Source organism: Myotis brandtii, unplaced genomic scaffold (assembly GCF_000412655.1).
Source record: "Myotis brandtii unplaced genomic scaffold, ASM41265v1 scaffold30, whole genome shotgun sequence".
In the NCBI taxonomy this organism is placed as follows: Eukaryota; Metazoa; Chordata; class Mammalia; order Chiroptera; family Vespertilionidae; genus Myotis; species Myotis brandtii.
The window spans coordinates 568,145-590,259 of NW_005361458.1; the positions used below are offsets into that span (position 1 = coordinate 568,145).

At 41.3% G+C, this 22,115-nt stretch overlaps 1 protein-coding gene across 1 annotated transcript in view; it reads right to left on the bottom strand.

The window, feature by feature from the left end:
• ADAMTSL1 (ADAMTS-like 1) overlaps positions 1-21,889 on the bottom strand; it is a 397,951-nt gene extending 376,062 nt beyond the window's left edge. The window contains exon 1 of the mRNA XM_014542360.1: positions 21,575-21,889. Within this exon, the coding sequence (XP_014397846.1) occupies positions 21,575-21,637 (63 nt within the window). The 5' untranslated portion in view covers positions 21,638-21,889. The remainder of the gene's footprint in view (positions 1-21,574) is intronic.
• Between the last annotated feature and the right edge of the window lie 226 nt (positions 21,890-22,115).

A 22,115-nucleotide genomic window follows, 5' to 3' on the forward strand; every position in this document is an offset into this window, starting at 1 on the left:
AGATAAACAGGGAATGGAAGAGAAAAAAATTAATCAGATCCATCAGATCAAACGATCAGATTTCTGCTGATTCACGTCTTTTTATTCCAGCTTTAAATTTGCAGAAATGTTTAAAGCTGAAAAATGATTATTAACCTGTCCCATCTTGCCTTAATCTAGCCTAACCCAAGTCCTAGATGTCTATCTGCCAAAGAGCCCTCATCACTGAGTAAACAATAGTCAGTTCTTCTGCAATACTTGGAAAGCATGATTTGTGGAGATGAGTGTGCTGCGATTAGGAGGGAATGAAGATAGGTGGGTAAGGGAGCTTGACTTAAAGGCATAGACTGCTACCAATGAAAAAGTGATGAATATTATCAAATAATATTTCCATGGATGAAAAAATAAGTACAGAACAGATAATCACAGATCACAGAAAACTTTAATGTTGAGCAGAAGTAATCAGGAAAAAATGACTTGATAGAAACAAGTTTTGGTACAGGTTTTAAAGTACGGGTTCTGGACTGGCGAGAATATATTTTCATTAGATCCCATGTGAAAATAAATCTAAAAAATCAAATCATAGTGCTCTGATGTTTAAAAGAAATTAATAGAGGCAAAATATTGACACGAGCTGGAAGATAGGGACTATGTGATGGTTAGCCCTTACACCCTTGTGATGTGAGAGAGAAACACCGATCAGTTACCTCCCTTACATAGGTAGGTGGTCTGTCCGGTAATTGAAACCACAACCTTTTGGTGTATGGGACCGATAACCAACTATCTAACCCAGTTATTACAGGGAAGGAAAAATATTATAGGCATGCCTTTGGCAACTTTGGCAGGGAGCTGCAGTTTAACACTCCCCAGGAAGCCAACAGTCCTGTCCCAGCACATTGCTGGAGTAAGGACTGGACAGGGAGAGAATAGACACATGCCCAGTAAAGTCTGGGTAAAAGAGGAAAGGTACTTGTGTGTCAGTCACATCTGGGAACCAGTCACTGGCCAGAAGAGGTATGGCCACTGCAACCATGGAAGATTTGGAATATTCAAGCTCCTAAAGCAGGGATGGGGAACCCTTTTTCTGCCAAGGGCCATTTGGATATTTATAACATAATTTGTGGGCCATACAAAATTATCAACTTAAAAATTAGCCTATATACGTGGTCAAACATTTAATTAACGCACCCCTGGTGCCTTAGCAGGGCTGGACCAAATGATTTCATGGGCCTTATAAGACCTGTGGACTGGATGTTCCCCACCCCTGTCCTAAAGAAAGGTGTTCCCTCTCTTGTGCTCTTTACTCCTTCCTGGAAAGTGGAGCTCTCATGCTCCTGCATTTGCCCACATGGCTCACAGCCATGTGGACCCCACACAATGGACTGCAACTAGCCTGATGCTGTACCAGACCAGCTACACCATGCAAAGGAGACTTTGGATGCTGGCTTGCTTCTAGCTCTAGTGAATCCCCAGCTGCACATTTTCCAGGACTAGATAAAGGGAAAAGGAACGTTAGAAATGCAGAGATGTAATTCCATGCAAATAAAAATCACTCATACTCCCTTCGAGTCTCAGAAAATTCTTCTCAAGATATCATAAGGACCTGACCCCCAGCACTCAGTGGGGAAAGGGATACCTCACTTCCACCAAGATCAGGATGATGCTCCAACCAACTGAACTACCTGACCAGGGCCATGACATAATTTCTTTTGTACCAAAACAGACACTCTGGTATTAGGGTTCTTATAAAACTTACTAGTGGCCCAGTGTACATTAAAAGGGAATTAATTAGAGGAAATGTTTTAATATTGCTATTTGCCCTTTCTCTATAATAGAAGTGTCAGAGATGAAAGAAAATTAGTAAAATGTATATGAAAATATCCCTCCTGTCAGAGTCTGGGGGGCACTGCGGGACCTAGAGTCAAGTCCCTGCCCACCCGCGTGCACCTCGAAATGGCGGAGACCAGACCTGGCCAGCCCCACCCCCATTGGGCGAGACCCAGACCCGGCCAGCCCCAACCCTGTCAAGCCCCACCGGGCAGGGGGCACAGCCTCAGGTTCCCAGCCCAGTGCTGGGCGCGACCTCAGGTCCCTGTTGATCGGTCATTATGGCATCACAGTGTGATGACCATTTGCATATTAGCCTTTTATTATTATGATAGGTGTTATTTTAAAAAATATTCACATTTCCAGGTATATTTTCAAACTATTAAGTCCTGTATCAGTAACATTTGAGGGCCAGTTCCCTTGGTAGTATAGCTTTTGCTGTAACTATAGGAATCAAGGTAAGAATTCTCTAGTTAAATTATTTTATTTCACAAATATAATAGCCTACAATTTCTTCTTTAATATTGTGCAGCATAGATTGTAGTATAAATTCCTTATTTTAAAACACTACAAGAAAGACTTCGGTTTTCTCATAAAATTTTATCTTTCTTGGTCAATTATAATTTTCCGTCATTGCTGTAAACACCCCAGATCTACTTGTATTGGGATAGGAAATAATACTGGTGATGAGAGAGAGACATATGTACCAGTCATCTCTTCCTATCTCCCAGTCAAGTTCATAAAAAGTATTTATATTTTTGAGTTTGCTAAATTTCCTATACTGTCAGTATTTTAAAATCATATTTGAAAAATATCATTCAGTATTGTACATATGAGAAGTAACATGATCTTCCATCCATTCGTAAATTAAATGACAATGCCAAGGAGCCATTATCGAAAACCAGTTGTTAAATGTTCATTAGCAAATGAAATATAATACTTTCTTGTGATTCTGGTGAGCCCTTCTCTGACCCTCAGTGCTTGATAAAGTAGAAGCAAATACTGTTTCTCTCAGAATTGATCAAACTTAATTTTTGCTTTCAATGTGCAAGCCTATTGAGTCTGTCACCTTTTTGTTTTTAGCAAGAAATAATCTTTTTTCTTTCACTAGCCTGACCCTGTCCCAGAGCAACTCCACAACAATTCTTTCAGAATCATTCAATATTATTTAACAGTAGGAGTAATATTTCTGTGCATCGCATTAATCAAGTTTACTAGTAGCAATGAGAAAAGTGAACTGATGCTGTTTAAAGCAATGTTATAATCACTGAAATGCCTCAGGAATCTATTAAAGTGAATCCTGGCCACAGACAATATCAAGATTGCTGAGGCACACCACAGGGGTCTTTTTTAAAGCCTGTTTTGTAATAAGCAGAGAGAGTGAAGGTGCTAAATCATGGTTTACTACCCCATTTGCCTCACGGCCTCTCTGTCTCTGGTGCTGGGCCTCAGAAATCAATTTCACACACGGCTGCTATCAGCATTCTTTGAGCTGCTAGGAAGAGAGCACTTTCTCCTCTTTTTATTAAAGCCAAGCTCACTTTTTATCTCCTAGCTCCCTGCCTTCACTTCCCACTTTGTCAGTGGTGAAGTTACACTGTCTCCTGCCTCCTTCCCTTTCCCTTCTAAACCTCTTGAGAGGCTAATCCATGCCCACTGCACCCACACTTCCTTAATGCCCCCAAACTCCTCAACGGTTTGCAATCTGGCTTCTGCCCTAGCCCTTGAATGACACGGTTCCTCGGGAATTCATCAGGACCCTGTCATTCACCACATCCCATGACCCTCCCTCGGACCCTGCTGTGGGATGTGCTTCCCGGGCCTCTCTGGCAGTGACTCCTGGCCTGTTCCGCCCCTGCCTTTTCTTACTCATCCTGACTGGTACATGCTGGAATCCTCCATGTCCTGTCCTTGGGCCCCGTTCCTCTCTACTGTCCGGCTGATCTTACCTACTCTCCTCCTCGCTTGAACTCTTGTCTTTGTAGATGATGTACAAAAAACACCTCAACCCCAATCTCCAGGCTTCTACGTCCACTCACCTGAATGACTTGTTAGTACCTTCAACTCAACATGTCCCAAACCAAACTCAATAGTTGGGCCATCAACCCTTCAGCAGTCCTTCCTTTAACATCGTTATACATATAAAAATATTTCTAGAAAACATTTTCCCTCCCTCCAACCTCTCCGTCCTCCCAGCTGACCCCACCCCATCCATCCACACACACATACCCAGGCCTGTATGAGATACTGTAGTTTACTTCTGCAATGGCTACGCTTCCTGTTCCCTCTTTTCCGTTCCATCTGGTGCCCTAAATCGGACTCTTCTTAGTCTCATCTGTATGATACACAACTGGTATCCCCTCTGCTTCCAGTTCTGGTGAGGCACGCTCCTCTGTGGCACGGCTCTCAGTGTGTCAAGACAGCGGCAGGTAAGGTTGAACTTGTCTGGGATAGGGCCTTGAGTTCCAGCTGAGATGAATGACACCTGAAGCCAATAAAGGCTTTGGAGCAGGGCGTGGTATGATTGGAGTTTTACAGTTTTCAAAGTACTTGCACCTATTCATTTGATCCTCATAAGATCTCTATGAAGCACAGCAGGTTTGTGGTCATTTTAGAAAAAAAGGGCTAGTAAGTTTGGGGGATGCAGTGTTGCTGTAAAAAGGATAAGAGAAACATTCACCTTACAACCACTTCCCCAAAAGATAAGAGGAATTTAGAATCTCTCTATGTCTAATTAAGTAATGGGCTAAGGAGAGATGAGAGTAAGTCAGTCATCTGGAGAGAAATTAAACTCGGCTGTCTGAGGAAACAGGGGGAAATAAGGCCAAATTTTCAATCTGACACAATCGCCACCCAGAAAAATTGAAAGTAAAGAAAATAAAAGATTAGATGACTCATATATGCAGAAGACCGGACACCCTCAGAGTATCTGTTTTGTTTTATTTTGTTTCTTCAAACCAGGCTCAGAAAGCTCCTAATTCCTATCTTGTATAAAATGTGCATGGTTCCTAATTTCAAGTAAAAACCTTATCCATTTAAATGGCTGGTAGATTATACCTCAGGTTACATTGCATCCTATTATCTGGAAGAATTCCGGGTCCCTTTGTGAATGTTGCCTAACAAATAGGATAATCATCTTCACATTAGGCATTTTGTTCCTCCCTTTCTCCTCTCTCTCTCTCTCTCTCTCTCTCTCTCTCTCTCACACACACACACACACACACACACACACACACTTAAAATTACAAGGTGCATTCACATCAACTGTGGGTTATTAGAACTGGTATAGTAGTATTTCTGTTATAAGAAGAAAGGGCTCCTATTTTTTTTTTATTTTAGGTGGAAAGGATTCTATAAATCAGCTTCAAAGAAGAGACAAATCCCTACCAGGTGAGAGGTGTATAGACTCTTTTAAATATTCTATTATATCAGTGGTATTAACTGTGGCTACATGCTCAAATTACCTGGGAACTGAAGGAAAATCCTCAGTGTGGGCCTCTGTTGTGGGAGGGAGGTTGATGGCTGCCCAGACACTTTTAGTTCCGAGTTCTAAGGGTGTTTTTGATGCAGAGGACAGTTAGAACCCTGAATTAGACGATGGTTATGAGTAAATGCACCGGATGACTTTTTTGAACCAGCCTTTATCTGTTCAGAATCCCTGACTTCAGCGGGCTCCTGACCGCCCTTCCCACCCACCCAGATTAAAAAGAAATCCCAGTTTTCCTCCCAGCCCCTTTGTTTGGGGTTGTATGGGAGACTAAAGGGACCCGGCAAAGCTATCAGCTGCCTTGAATCTGGGAAAAGATAACAGACTGGTTTCTGGGAATGAGATAGAGGAAAGTCAGGCTGCAGGAGGGGAGTAATAATAACTGCTGATGTTTATTGGGCACTGGCTGCGTGTGTGAGCTATTGTGCTAAGTATGTTGCATGACTCGTTTTATTAAATTTCACAATAATCCTTTGAGGTAGATGCTATTATTGGTCCCTGGTTTGCAGACAAGGAAACTGAGACACAAAGTTTACACTGGTGGAGCCAGGATCTGAGTCCAGGCAGTCTGGCTCGAGTTCCTGCTCTTAACAACCACACCAGTAACGCTCTCAACCTGGCGAATATCAGAGTCACCTGGAGAGCCAATAAAGCCCACGGGCCCAGCCTGCGAAGTGGGAGGAGCCTGGGCCTTCATAATTGTAACAAGCTCTCAGCTGATTCTCATACTGCCCCCAAACAGGAGACCGACCACTGCATTACAATATATGGGGTGGGCAAAAGTATGTTTACAGTTATCTGTATGGAAGATAAATAAAAAATTAATAATAATACAAGGGTAAACTGTTTTGCATCTGTAAGCCTACTTTTGCCCAACACTATGTTGCTTATAGATATGAAAACTGTATACACACGCACACACACACACACACACACACAAACACTAAGGAGAATGGGGGTCCCGACCTTGATATGGGACAGACCAGAAGTAAGGTAAGGAAGCTCAACGTACAAATTCCCCAAAGTTGCAGATTAGCAAACAAAGGCAGAAACCATCTGTATCAGTGGATGGTGAATGGCTGGAGAAGGAAGGAGAGAAGTCCATAAATCATATTTCTTCCTCTGAATCTCAAGCCACCTTTGCTCCCATTGGTTAGATCTGGGAAAGACCCTGACACTGTATTTCACAGAATCCAAGATGCCATAGAACGAAGTCACATTATTTTATGTGCCATGAAGAATAACAAAAGCCACCCATTAAACTGTGACCTGCTATCAATTATAATATGCATCCAAACTTCTAAAATAAGAAAAAAAATTGTGTATCTTAGGATCGATGAAATACGGTACAAGCAGTGAACTCTAATGAACTTGGTTCTGAAACTGTGGAAATCACTCAGCACGTTGGGGAGGCTCCTGCTGACAGAGTCCAAATAACATAGTTCCAGCAACATGGAAAATAGTCTGTACTGCATATTTTAATATGATTTGTTTGCTAAGAAAATTGAATACACATACACTAAAAGTAGAGGAATTCACACCGCCCTTTAGGTTTGGGTGCTCGGATTTCTTATCTGTGAAATGGGTTGTGGTTAGGCTGCTCTGAGGTAACGTCCATCAACAAATAGCTCAGTACTTGGCACATAGGAGAAGACTGAACATCACATCCCCCTCCCCCGCCCTCCACTAAGTCCGAAGGGATTTTTATGTCATGCGCAGTCAACTTGGGGGATGGAGGAAAGAGAGTTAAAGTGGTAGGTGTCCAAAATTAGAATGAAAGTCAGAAGGACCATATGATTTCAAACACAAATACCTGTTTGATGCTGTTCCAAAGCAAATGTACTTTATGAGGTGAGGCCAAGCTATAATCAATTTTGTACTAATGCTGAGTAAAGAGCTACGTGCATATTGGAGACTATTCATATAATTAGGAGATGAAGAAATCAGAGACCCACAGGATTCCAATGCCTGATTAAAAATCTGACCTTAGCATTTGGATTCATAAAGGGAAATATTAAAAAAATAGATATGTGACATTTAACTCACACTATCTTTAATAAACCTGGGGGGGGGTTTTGGAGGTCACACTGTATTTTTAATATAAAATAACGAATGTATGAATTTTAGATATGGCTTGATTATTTTCTGAAGGCCACAATTAATATTTCATCGGGGCAGCTCACTCGAATTTAGACCTTCAAGGCTGCACCTTTTATTGGGGTTTCAGCTGCTTTCAAAGGGAACGTACATGTGGAGGCCATATTAGATCATGTGGCGCGCTGCGAGAATTGGGGCAAAGAGACTCCTTGCTGGCTTCCCATGCAAAGAGTCATAACCGTGTCATGAATCTGAAGAGCTGAATAGGGCGCTGTGTGGTGAGAAAACAGACAAACAACCACAGGAAAACACCGCACTCTCTGATCACAATAGTCACTCAAGCTCCCCAAATGTCCCCGTGTATGGGCTCTGTGTTCCATGGGGATGGCAAAGCTTCCCAAAAAGCACAGCAGTGCCTACTTGAAATAGCCCCGATTTTTTGAAAGGTTGACTGAGAGTGACTAAAAGGTTAGGTCACATCGTGTGGCAATCTCTGTAGAAGGGTTGGGCCTGTATTCACTCTTTCCTGAGAGAGAGACAGAAAGTTCTTAACTCTTTAGGATACTGATACATATGCTGCCATGATGTGGGGGAAAGAACAAAATCTCTGACTGTATGTCACAATTTCGAATGAGGAGGCCTTCAAGAAAAGTATTCACTCCTTCACACATTCATTCAGCAAACACTGGAGCACCTACTCAGTGCCAGGCGCAGGCTGTGTGCCCAGCAGTGGGGCCTAAAGAGCCCAGCACACAGCTGACTTTTGGAGAGTCTCTGAGGCTGGGAGATATAACACCAAGGAATTTTTCCTGCACAGAACTTTGTGGATATATATATATATATATATATATATATATATTACATATATATTTAGGCTTGTCCTCTCTTCTCTGTCACTGCTGCTGCCTTCATGGCACCTCGCCAGGAGAGAAGTAAGCATCTTCTAACCAGCTTTCTGGTCTCGGGGCCTCCATGTTCACCACAGCAGTCTTTCTTTTTTTTTTAAAGTTATATTTTATTGATTTTTTACAGAGAGGAAAGGAGAGGGATAGAGAGCTAGAAACATCGATGAGAGAGAAACATCGATCAGCTGCTTCCTGCACACCCCCTACTGGGGATGTGCCCACAACCAAGGTACATGCTCTTGACCGGAATAGAACCTGGGACCCTTCAGTCTGCAGGCTGACGCTCCATCCACTGAGCCAAACCAGTTAGGGCCACAGCAGTCTTTCTAAACACAAGCTTGGCCCAAAGCCCCTGGGCATGGCGTGCACACTCCAGCCACTGGGATTTACTCAGCGTTCCTACATCCCCTTCCTTCCTTCCTCTGTGCCTCTGCCCATGCAGGTGCCTCTGCCGGGAAGGTCCCCTTTCTCTCTCTGTCTGCCGGGTGAACCTTCATCGGTCCTGACTCACTTTACATGTCCCTTCTTTCGTGTTACCTGCAGTGACCCACCTCAAGGCCAAGTTATTCTGAGCCTAGTCCAGAGCCCGGGACACTGCAGACAATAGATGCCGGCTTCCCTCCCCCATATCCTTCTTTGTGCCACTCCAGCACCTTATTTCCTCCACTCATCTTCTGTGTTATCTTCTAAAACTTTGTTTAGAATTGGTGAGTTTCCTGGGTGTTATTTATGACCATATCGTATCTCTTTGTGTCCCAAGGAAAGTATCGGGCATACCAGTCCCTGACGAAGTTTTCACTGACACAAAGAAGAAATAAAGAGGAAAATAAGGATACCAGTTAGTTTCTCATAAAGCTAGATGTGTTGAGTTAGATTTTCCTCTGACATGACATACTTGAAATTTCTGGCTTATTCAAATAGCCTTTAATTTGCAGCAATGAAACAAAAAGGCAGAGCTGGGATCAGAATGAATGCTAGCTACCTGGGTTGGAATCTGCACTAGCTGATCGACCTGCAGCATGTTATGCAGTCTCTCTGTGCCTCAGTTTCATCATCTGCACAATGAGAAGAATAGTTATAACTACTCCATGGGGTTGCTATGACAATTAGATAATTTATATATGTAGAGTGCATCTCACATTGAAGCAAGCACTCTCTATAGCATTAACTATTATAATTATACTAGAGGCCTGGTGCACAAATTCATGCACGAGTGGGGTCCCTTGGCCTGGCCTGCGATCAGGGCCAATCAGTGGGGGTGCGGGGGGAGAGGGCCAGCTGAGGGGAGGGACCACGGGAGGTTGGCCGGCTTGGGGGAGGGACCGTGGCTGGTGGTGGGAGGTTGGCTGTGGGAGTTCACTGACCACCAGGGGGCAGCTCCTGCATTGAGCGTCTGCCCCTTGGTGGTCAGTGCATGTCATAGCAACCGGTCATTCAGCCACTTAGGCCTGGTACACAAAATTCGGGGTGGGGGGGAGCGGTCCCTCAGCCCGGCCTGCACCCTCTCTAATCTGGGGCCCCTTGGGGGATGTCCAACTGCCAGTTTAGGCCTGACCCCTGTGGGATCGAGCCTAAACCGGCAGTCGTACATGCCTCTCGCAATATGGGACCGCTGGCTCCTAACTGCTCGCCTGCCTGCCTGCCTGATCACAACCCTAACCACCTCTGCCTGCCTGCCTGATCGCCCCTAATTGCTCCCCTGCTGGCCTGATCACCCCTAACCACCTCTGCCTCGGCCCCGCACCCAGGACCCAGGATTCCCTCCTCCTCCAGCCAGCTGCAGGCACCCGGAACCTGGGCTTCTCTCCTTCTGGTCGGCTGCAGGCACCCGGGATCCGGGCCAACTTTGCCCGGACCAGCTGCAGCTGCAGGGGACTATGGGCAGCCAGCTTTGCCTGGGCCGCTGCCATAGTTGCCCGAGACTGCGGGCGGGCAGCTTCTCCCTCTCCCGGGCTGCAGCTGCAGCCACTGGTGCCCGGGACCACAGGCAGGCAGCTTCACCCGGGCCAGGCTTTTTCAGGAAGGACATCTGAAAGGCTGTCCGGTCTAATTAGCATATTATCCTTTTATTAGTATAGCTATAGATTTGTACAACTATGATAATAGAACTTTATTTTACTGTCTCAACAAATAAACAAAAATGAAGCTTCGTATCTATTTTCCATACTTCCTGCCTACTTACAAACATGTCTTTATTACTTTTGAAATTTTAATGGCCTGTTAAATCCAAAAGTCCGGGAGTCACTGCTCTCAATAATCTAGAACTCTGAAGTGAACATAAATGGGGTTCTCAAAATCAAGATCCTGAGTCCACAGCCATAACAGTGCCACTGGTGTGAGTCCCAGCACTGCTGGGCCGAAGTTAGCCAAGTGGAACTTCCGGGGAAATAACGTCTGCCTTGGATTGAGGTAGGTTGGGGTTAGTAACAGAGACCTGGCTGAAGTGTTGGAAGATCAGAGTCCCTCCTAGCAGAGAGCTGGGAACACGCTGATGGGTGACCAGGATGATGCTCAAAGATTGTAAAAGTCCTACATACTAATGGTTCCACAGAGTGAACTAAACCTTTTCAGGAAAACCCTACTTTCATTACTGTTCCGTATGCTACCGAGGCCCTTTATTCTCTTGAATGAGGGGCTGGTTTAAAGGTTTCACTACTTAAGCAAACTACAACAGAAAAGACAGGTGTTTAAGTATCAAATCAACAGAGACAAAGTAATACATTCATTAAGCTTAGGTTTCAGTATTACTGAAAAAGAGGATTCCTGAAAAAAGAAAAAGGCATAACTTGAAGGAGTGACCTTAAATATAAATCTTTAGAGTTTTAGAGTTTTTCTAACACATTCTTTCTTGAATCACTATAAATAATGAATTAATGTGTCTATTTCTTTAGGCAGAGAACCCTTACATCAGCAATACTTAAATATACAGTTTAAAGAAAATAATATCATGACAGCAACATAAAACCAATGGAAAGTACTGGCCAATTAATTCCTCCTCTTCTCTCCTCCCCTGTCCCAAGTGCTTTCGAATATTATATGTAGAAAAGACCCATCTTGCCCGGCCAGTGTGGCTCAGTGGTTAAGCATTGACCCATGAACCAAGAGGCCACTGGATCTATTCCCGGTCAGGGCACATGCCTGTGTTGTGAGCTTGATCCCCTGGGGGTGGGGAGCAGCTGATTAATGTTTCTATCTCTCCATCCCTCTCCCTTCCTCTTTCTCAAATTAATAAAAACATTTTTTTTTTAATAAAAGACCCATCTTTTAGAATCCTGTCTGTTTTAGTCAACATGGTATACTCAGTGCCTCACACATAGCAGCTTCTCAATAAATATGCTATTTTGCACAGCTGGAAGGAAGTGAATACTTCTTGGAGGCCTATTATGTGCAATATCCAGCATGAAGTTATTTTCACATATCTATCACCAAGATTTTTCACTGATATGGAAAGCTAGAGAAATGAAGCCTATTGACATGGCACAGTCTAGGGCAGTGATGGCGAACCTATGACACGTGAACTCATTTTTTTGGTTGATTTTTCTTTGTTAAGTGGCATTTAAATATATAAAATAAATATCAAAAAATATAAGTCTTTGTTTTACTATGGTTGCAAATATCAAAAAATTTCTATATGTGACACGGCACCAGAGTTAAGTTAGGGTTTTTCAAAATGCTGACACGCCGAGCTCAAAAGGTTCGCCATCACTGGTCTAGGGCGAGAGACAAGCTTTACATACTTCAGTCCCCTGTTTTGCCAGGTCGCTCTGAGGTTTATAAACCAACAATGATCGCTGAGTTTTAACTCAAGGTGATTTTTTCATCAGCTTCGTTGGTTCCGTTGTTTCTTCTGTGTGTGACATTTCAACATTTCAATCTTGCTCTACCAAGGCCAGCTCGCCTGGCTCTTATGGAGTCCACACAGTATAACAGAAAGATAACAAACTCTTTTTTCAAAGGAGTACGGACTCCAAGGAAAGAGATACAGCTTCCAGGATCTGGATCCTACCTAGTAGGTGTTCCGGGCAAATACATCTCAAATTTCTTTATATTTTAAATTCAATTACCTGTAAACGAAAGGGGCTGGACTAGGCAATTAAATCACATATTCAACTTTTTGCCTGGTACTAGGGATATAAAGAGATCCACGACAAAAATGAAACCAAACTCCTGCCTTCAAAGGTATCACAGTCAACTGACTCACATTTTATGCTACTTCGAATAGGCCGTTTACTTCTAAAACACTATGAATCTATGTCCCGAGATCCCAAATGTCATTTACACTAACTCTGTAACAGTAATTTCAATGTGTGTTTGTTATCTCAGACCAGCTACAAGCCCCAAAGTAAAAGTGTGTGGCACATGAGGGAAATTATATTGGATCTGAATGACCAATGGTTATAACAAACATAATGAAAAAACAGACTATTTCTAAAAAAAAAAAAACTTTCCTCTAAGTCTCACTTCAGCACCTGAACAGTAGGAGTGCTTACAGTTTCCATGACCCTTTTCCAGTTCTGGTTGTACTGATGAAGTACAATATTTGAACAATACTCTGGCAGACTTCAAATAGTGGCTGAGATTACAGGTGGCAAAGTCGGCTAAGAAATCGGACACCCTGCCATACCTTACTCTGAGAACAAAGTCAGGTGTATTTATTTTATTGGACAGTTTGAATTGATTATCGGTTGCTCATAATTTCCTGTCTCATTTCTTTAGGGCTCTTGGAGTTTATGTCAGGATATCTTAGGTTATCACAATCCCTCCCTCCTTTGCCCCAACATGGATGCCAACAGACTGAATTGACTCAGACAAAGTCCCCGGACAAAAATTGAAGGGGAAAATACCCAAAGCTTTAGTTGAAGAATGGCAGAAGGTTTGGAAAAAAATCTGAAAAAGCAATGAAGATGAAAATGGAAACTCTGTGAAAATTAATGTAGTGTAGAATTGGCGAACATACCACCTATTTCTTTAAACAAATAGAAGAAAGAACCCGCTTATGAGGTGCACCCAAATAATTCACAGGTGGTGAAACTATTAGAGTCCTGCAATTTCTTGCCTCAGAAGTGGAATAAATCTCCTGCATTATAAATGGCGTATGCTCACACGTGTGATTTTTCTACTATTTCCTTTCTCTCCACTATCCCCCCTTTCCATGCACAGGACTTTTGGGTTTTATTGTAATTAATTTATCTTTAATGAGAACTTTAGAGAAAAATGTACTTGAGGAAGGGAGATGCAACCTACTATAATAACTTCATTCACAGAAATATAATGTCAAATGGAATATGCTTGGTCTTTTTTCATGGTTCAGTTATTACAAAGTACGCACAATGTAGAGAAAACTATGTTAGATTGAAGTCCGCCGGCACGATGCTCCAATGACAATGGGACAGATGGAAACTTTCTAGATCAGTGGTTCTCAACCTTCCTAATGCCTCGACCCTTTAATATAGTTCCTCATGTTGTGGTGACCCCCAACCATAAAATTATTTTTGTTGCTACTTCATAACTGTAATTTTGCTACTGTTATGAATCGCAATGTAAATATCTGCTATGCAGGATGTATTTAGGCGACCCCTGCGAAAGAGTCATTCGACCCCCAAAGGGGTCGCGACCCACAGGTTGAGAACCGCTGCTCTAGATAATGGTCACACATAATTAATGGTAATTCTCACAATGATAAGAATTTGCTTTGAGAATAATTTTTCCCTAAGTAATTTATCTTACCTAAGAAACGATTCTAGGAGCATTATCTCAGTCTGTTTAGATTTTGCTTCCCAGAAATTGTTGACTAAAAGTTTAGCTCAAATAAACTCACAAAAATAAAAATAATAAAATAAAGAAACTATTCTAATGTGTTCTATTGCACAAATTGATATTCTGAACTATGGAAGTTGGGGAAAAAATAATCTTTGAAGTCAAATAGCGACTGATAATATCCATAAAAATAACACATTAGTAATCTGTAGGAAGCCATAATTTACATTTACACATGAATAAGAGAATTAAAAAAAGATAGAGTCTATGCAGGAACAGACAAGTTACTAGATGAGCCTTTTTGAGGGACAACTGAAAATAATAATATTCATCATAGGACCACTGCCTATGAAAGAGTTTTTTGAAATATTTAAAAAATAACTCTGACAACTCAATGCCCAATTACAAGGACTGTGTCTTCATCTATCTTCCATGGAGCTTGACTTTGTGTTGGGTATACAGCTGGTGACAGATAAATGATTTTTACAAGAATTAAAGTAATCACTTTAAGTTTTACAGTACTTTGAAGTTTACAAAAACTTCAGCATCTAATTCTGATTTGCCTCTCACAACACCCTGGAGAGTTCGGTGGGATGAGTGGACAGAAGTTGGAGTGAGTTATATGACTGGATCACAGAGATGGAATCAGTGCTACAGCCAGATGGTTACACATTAAAACTAGTGTGACCTCTAGAAAAATGTACCAAAGATAGTTTGAGACTAAGTATACTTCAAAAGTACATTTTACTTCACATGCTGCTATGTGAAACATTTGCTTTCTTTGGGTGTGAGTCTGTTTTCCTCTCTGTCCCTGTTCACTCCTTGAGTTTCTGACATCTGCCTCTCGAACTGCTTTGGTGTTGGGCCTGTGTTTTCATCTTGGTATCTTTTCTTGTTTCCTTTGACTGCCCCCTGGGTCTGTGTGGTTCTGTGTCCTTGACCAGGTTGGTTGGTCCTGCTCTGCTAGTTACATGAGAGATGCCAGGAGTCCAGATTCCAACTGTTTAACACAGTCCTGCTCTCTTGGTTCCTCTCATTTATTACTGCTCCACTCGCTCCTGGACCCTATGTTTAAAAAATGGATGTGAACCCATTTTTCCTGCAGTACTGGCACGTATACACCCCCCAGTACTCAGCACATTCTGGGTCTGTGATAAGGTGCAAGCTACACAGATTGAATCGCCATTAGGATGACTTGGCATCTTATTTCAATTTTCCTGCCTAATACATCGAAAGTAGTATCAGTACTTATATATCAATGAGTACTAGCCTGCTTATCATCTAAATTAGAAGCATATGTTAATTGAAAAGGTTTTTAGTTTAATAAATAACACCTACCCGCAATTCTCCGTGTTTTAACACAACAAAGGTCTATTTCTTGCTCATGGTTAAATGAATGTTCATAGATATGCCTCTATGAGGGTGGCGGGTTTGGGTTCTGCTCCATGTAGTCATTCAGGGACTGAGGCTTTCGATTTGGTGGCTTTGCCATTCCCTACTCTCTTGAAGTTCTTTACTGAATTCTCTGCATCCAGCAGGCAGGAAAAGAGAGAGTGTTTGGTGCTTAGAGGGTTACATGAGAGATGCCAGGCCTAGAAGTGCCATATTTCATGTCTAACTATAATCTGTAGGCCAGAACTCAATCATATTGCTCTATCCACTCACAGGGAAGGCTAGAAAATACAGTTTATCCTGTGCCAAGTAGTAAAAAGAAATGAGTTTTTGTAACTCCATAGCATTATCTCTGCTAAAATTAGAGTTTATAACGACCTTCCAATTTTATAAAACCGTGGCTAATGTAAATGTCATTTTCTTCCTGAGGATCAATTTCATAAAAAAAATACTTGAAAACTAAATGAATTATAAAAGATATGAAACATGCAAAATTCATTCTAATTAACAACAGCAGAAGAGATTCTTGTTCAATTGCTATTCATTGTGTGGATGTATGTGTTTAAGAGAGAGAGAAAAACCTTCACCTTGAAATTTATTAGGATTGTTGACTTGGTCCTACCAACAGCAGAATTAGTGAAATGCTTCATATTGTGAGATGGATGTTCACATTTTCCCTTTTTATAAGTATTTTCTTTTCTTTTCACCTTCTTTTGCCAAGTCATTCTTACTCATCCATCCATTCATTCATTAAAAAACATTTATTGGGATCTAATGACCAGACATCCTGAGAGGAGTGGGAGGAACAAGTCATTCTTTCTGTTGTCCCCCACATCTTTGTGGAGTAGACAGACATGTAAGCGAAATATGAGATTCAGAAAGTCAGCGATAAATGCAAGGAAGCACAAGAACAAGAAGTTACAATTAAAAATATTATGGAGAATACAATAAAGTATTTATGCCTCTGAAAAACAATTATTAAATGCTGCCTATACATGTAGCTAAATATTGGTGGAATTTGGGGTGGGGGTAGTCAAATAGAGAAATTACAGTACTTCTTCTAATGAAGGTTAAATGAGATAAGATCTATTTCTATGACTGAAATAGAGACTATTAATAAATATAGGAAAATATCCCAACTGATTTATAAATACTGAGCTTCTGGAAATACAACAAATAAAAAGCCAGGGGTCATTGCTGTCTACAGACTACTACCGTTGGGACATCTTCATGACATGGCCAGAAAACGTCTCATGGGCTTACATGCTGGGTACTCCAGTTAGCAAAGTCCCGGGGAGGGGAAACCAGACAGTTAAGCTTTATTCAATGTAGGTTTCAGGCTTGAAGTTCGGGAATTGGGGGAGGTTTAGTCATTTATTTTTGAGCTCATGGAAAGAAGGGGTTGATAGCGACAGCTCACCCCAGTTAGCAGGCAGGCTCCCCACACAGCTGTGCTGGCCTATTTCAATTAGGATCCTTTAGGACTGAGATCACCCCTGGTATGCCAGTCCTAAGCCGCTCATGAGCCAGTACTGCCAATCAAGCCGAAATTCAACCACATGGTATGGTTGTTATGATGTAGACAGAAAATGACATGGACTTGTCTCATTCTGGTGAAAACATAAAGTCTGAAGCCAGCTCTCTAGAAGAAAAAAAGTTAGTGAAAATGGCAAGACCGCAAAACTTAATTTAGACACATTTTCCTGCGATTATCTCAACACAATTAACCAGTAGGTTACTCATGATGATTCAAGGAATGCTCTCACTAAAAAAAAGACTGTGCTTTTCATGCTATGAAGAGGTCTCTTTTGAGTCACCCTGCTCATGAGAACACAAGAACCCATATACTCTGTATAATGAGGGGAGGGTAGAATAAAACTTAAGTAATTAGTCCTGGAACCTGAAATAGACACATTTAAAGCAGAGTTGTCACTGGACCAAAGAAACTGAACTATACATATCAAGTTAGAAAACACCAAATATGTATGTGGAGAATTAGAGAACTGTGTGATAGTTTCTGTAAGTTCTTTCTTCTCTTAATTTAGTTCAACAACAGTTATGATGCCTATATATGCACGATATACTCTACTAGTTGTTGCAGAAAATGCAGAAATTCACAGGACACTGTATCTTTTCCTGAAATAGCTTTAAATTATATTTTGATTAAGCTATTATAAAGGGGAGAATCAAAACACCAGATCACGTCTCATCCAAATATAAATCCTGTGCCAAATGCACCAATGTAAACTGGGTTAAAAAGTGAGTTCCAAGTCTAAGGGTTAACCACACTTTACTGATTAAAATTGCACGAATTAAATCTCCTTCAATTTTGTTATAAGGATATAAGGATAAAGTCTGTGCTGCTCCTAAGTTTGAGTAACAGCCTACCCCATGACATGCTAGAGAAGTGCTTTCTGGCTTAGTCATGCATATTGATAAAGGGGAATCAATATGTGTTAACACTTACTGAAATGCACAGATACATTCATTTATTCATTCTCTCGCAAGTCTTCAAAATCCATGTCGTTTTTCAAGGAAGAAAATTCCTGGTGTAATAGGATTCTTTTGTAGTTCACTAGTGACCACTATTGGACATACTTGCCTCAACTTATATAAAGCAATAGAACTGGTTCACATGAAAATAATAACGGAGACCAGAAAGTGGTCCTGAACAAACCAGACACTAAAAACAGAAGCCTGAGAAAACAAAAATGCAGCTGACCCTGTCTAGACAAGAAACTTTGCAAAAACACAAAGAAAATAATGTTAAAAGAAATGCCTCACTGTTTTGCAGATTTATGTAAAAAAATCCTTAAGTTTGATTTAAAGACAATCTAGGCATGATAATAAACAATAGATATAAAAAGGTATTTGTGCGCACACACACACACACACACACACACACACACACACACACACACCTCTTATTGGAGCAGACCACAGTCTGCTGTAAATAAGGGATTTAACATTCATTCCACAAGCTAATGGTGCTTCTAGCCATCCAAGATAGATCCACTTAGATAATAGTGGAGGAGAGTGCCAGAGTGACTGAAGGGAATGGGCTATTGTGTTTGACTAGTTTCCATGTATAAATTAGTGCAGAGAAGAAAAAGAAATTCAACAGAAAAACACATGTACTTTATTATAATTCTGAGTGTTACTCTTGCAACTCCCACAATAGCAGGCGAAAGAGCTTAAAACCACTTAAAAGAAACAAAAAGCAAATGCAAATTTGGTTAAATGCCTTTCTGACAAGAAGTGATTTGACTTCAAGTTTGGATGGACACATATGTCAATGGCTGGTCATGGTTTCTGCCACATTCCTTTTGAGCTAAACAATTGGGACAAAAAAGAAAAGGAGAATGAAAAAGGAAAGCAGGGTGGGAAGATGTGGAAAGTTGGGTTATGTGGCTTAATTTGACCTGAATATCAGGATGAAAACCTTTTGGTCAGTACTACTGTCCTATTGTGTCCAGAATAAAAATAAAGTCTATGGTGTATGAGCTTTGCATGAAAGTATGGGTGGTAACCTAAACTAGATACAATAGACACAGGGACTGCATTCTCTCAGGAACAATGCTCCAGATAAAAAGGGCTTTGGTGAACCACATTCGAGATTTGTACACACGAAGCAAGGCATGATACGGATGATTCAACTGCCAGTGATATGAAGGCTGTTTTGAAGTAGAAACTGGCTTGCCGCTAAAACAGAGTGTTTTCCAACTAAGTTAAAGGGATCTTTCAAAATTGCTTAAATTAATTCTAAGAGTAGACAGACTCTTATATAAAAGAACTACAGAAAAAAACACAAGGCAACCAGTTCAATTTCTCTATCTAGACTGAGGGTTGAGTTGACAAATGTCACACTTCTAGTTCTAAGTCAACTAAAGATCAGTCTAAAGGTTACCTTCTCTTAGGCCAGTTAATTTAATTTTGGCTACAAAGCTAAAGGGGGCAGTTAATGAGCAAATGTAACAACTGTGCATAATATTGTACACATCTTTAATGGCCAAGATGATGCAAAAAGCCTACGTATCTCAAAGTCCAAAGGTCAACATATGCCATTGATTCCATCATTGCTACATAATTTATGACCACAGTAAAAAGCAAACAAGTTATGTTCTCTCCGTTATGTGTTGATTTGGGGACTCAAATATAAGCTTATTTCCTTATCTCTAAAATGGGTTTTAAAATGTCTTATTTGCAAGTTTATTGTGTGGATGCTTTGTAATGCTTTTCAAACAACCGGCCTAGTGTTTGGCCCTTTCAGACACACAGTACCCGGCACAGGGGCGTATCTTGGCACATGCCAGTTCTCTTTTCTTTCTACCATAACTCTCAGGACCCCTGTTCATTTAAATACAGGTATGAAACAAACCTGGATTTGATTTCATTTTATCCTCAATACAATTATTGTAATTGAAACAAAATATGTTTTATGTTTTAAACCTGAAATAAGTCTCATTATGTGCTCAAATACACATATGAATAGTCAAGATATCAAAGAGGGATATAATGCATTTACCAAATGGGTAGCAAAACAATCTATTTCTGAATGGGAAAGTTTTTTTCCAATGTAAAATGAGATCATACTTCATATGGAAGATACCAAAAAAGTAATGTGTACTGGTAATTTGCTTCATGATATAATTAGATGGGAACATAACACATACTTTTAAAAAAATCACAAAGGAAAAAAAAAAGACGAGGCAACCTAATGGTGTGTATGTAAGTAACACGTCCCATATGGAAAAAATGAGACACCTTTCATAAATTGCTTGCTTCAGTAGTCATAAAGCACACCTAGGCATTCTGCTTTTTATATTCCTCCAAACAGCTAAAACTTCAGTCCATTCATGCCTAAAATTCAGTTCTCCTTTAAATTTTCAAGAAATCTTAAAAATACATTTCTATATTTATAGCCTTTGCAATGTAGCATTATGATTTCTTGGCTACAATGATGCAAATAAGTGGAAATGTATAAAATTGTTAATCACTGTCTGATTACTCTATCTGATGAATCTTCAATTTGTACCAAATGGCTTACTTCCCTTCTTCATAATTATAGTGCAGATCAAATTTGTCAGAGTGTAATCAGAACAAAACATTCCTTCACCATTGACGAATCAATGCAACCTACATAATTCGCTGCCTGTTTACCTTGTCTCCCCCCCCCACCCCCCCGCCCCGGCCTTGTTGCCTCCTGAGGAAGTGTGGGCATCCATAAATGTCACGGGGAGAGCTACAATCACGTTTGTTTGGAATCAGTGTGTGCACATTTTGGAATCAAACCTTCAGATGAGGTTTACTAAGCTGCCTGCCCAGAACACTCTGGTTTAAAAAATGTGCATTGCTATTAATATTTTGAGTGTAGATTTTTTTTGGACAGTAAATGTTCATTTTCTGCCCATAAAACCAAGTATGAGTCACAATGGAACATTTACTTTGAGTCAAAAATGCAGTGTGTGCTGATGTTCCAGAGCAGAGCATCTTATCACTGCGACTATGGAGAGCAGCCGTACAGAAAGTCAGCATTTTCTTCTTCTTCAAAAGCAGATCTGAGATCAAAGACCATAATCCTCAATTCATAAATAGCAGCATTAACTTGTATCCATACATGACTTGGAGTAATTATGAGCTATAATCTGGGTTGGCTGCAAAGAGGCGCTCTTCCCTCTTTTACCTGGTTCCGCAGCACATGCTCACAGAGGGAAGAGAGTTCCTAAAGGCGGTGGGGGAAAGCCCCTCATAGCCCGTCCTTCAAAAAATTCCAGGAACACAGCAGTGAGTGAGTGATCTGAGGACGCCTGTCATCCAAATTCCAAGCATACACACCATCATTTACACAGTCCCCAGCTCGCAAACTCGGTGCAGTCTATCCCAAAGTTCGTGTCTCGATATTATTATAGACCTCTCACTGATCCCACAACGTCTGGCAGACTGTATTTTGCTTGAGAAGTTGGGGTTAAAGTTCTGAAAGAATTTTTTTTTAAGCACGTAAATTATTTTACCTGGCGTTTGAAGATCAAGATATACACCCCCCCCACACACACACACACACATACAGGGCACCCCAACAGCACCCAGACTAAATGGCAATAGCAATGTATAAAAAGGAAAAGGCATTTACCAGGAGCAGGAAAGCCAGAAAGAGGAGCGGTGTGCCAGGAGTTGCCCGACGGCAGCATTCCATGCTTGGATCTTTGCCGGAATCCGGATCGGACACTGAATAAGCTGCTAAGTGCTCCTCTGCCTGCTGTCACATCCAGTCCTGGTGCTAACACTCCAGCCCTGCCTATCAGCTTCCATCAGCCCCGCTCACATTTCCTGACTAGGGGTGGGTGGGTAGGTGGATGGGTGGGGGGTAAGCTGAATGGAATCTCTCTCGGAGCAGGCAGCCAGCCAATCAGGCTCCTGCTAATCAGACATGCTGAATAACAAAGCCAGGGGGACAGAGAAAGTGTAACAGTGCGAGCAAAAAAAAAGAAGGGGAAAAGGACGAAAAAGAAAGGAGAGCAGAGCGCGCAGCAGAGCCAGGAGAGAAATGCAAAAGATGCAGAACTGCAGACGATGACGCCAAGCCCTGTGCTATGAGCTAACCTGGTTAGTTCTTTGTGAGATACATTTCTGTTTTGCCATTTGCTTGTGCTGATGCCTGTGGCTTTGTAAAG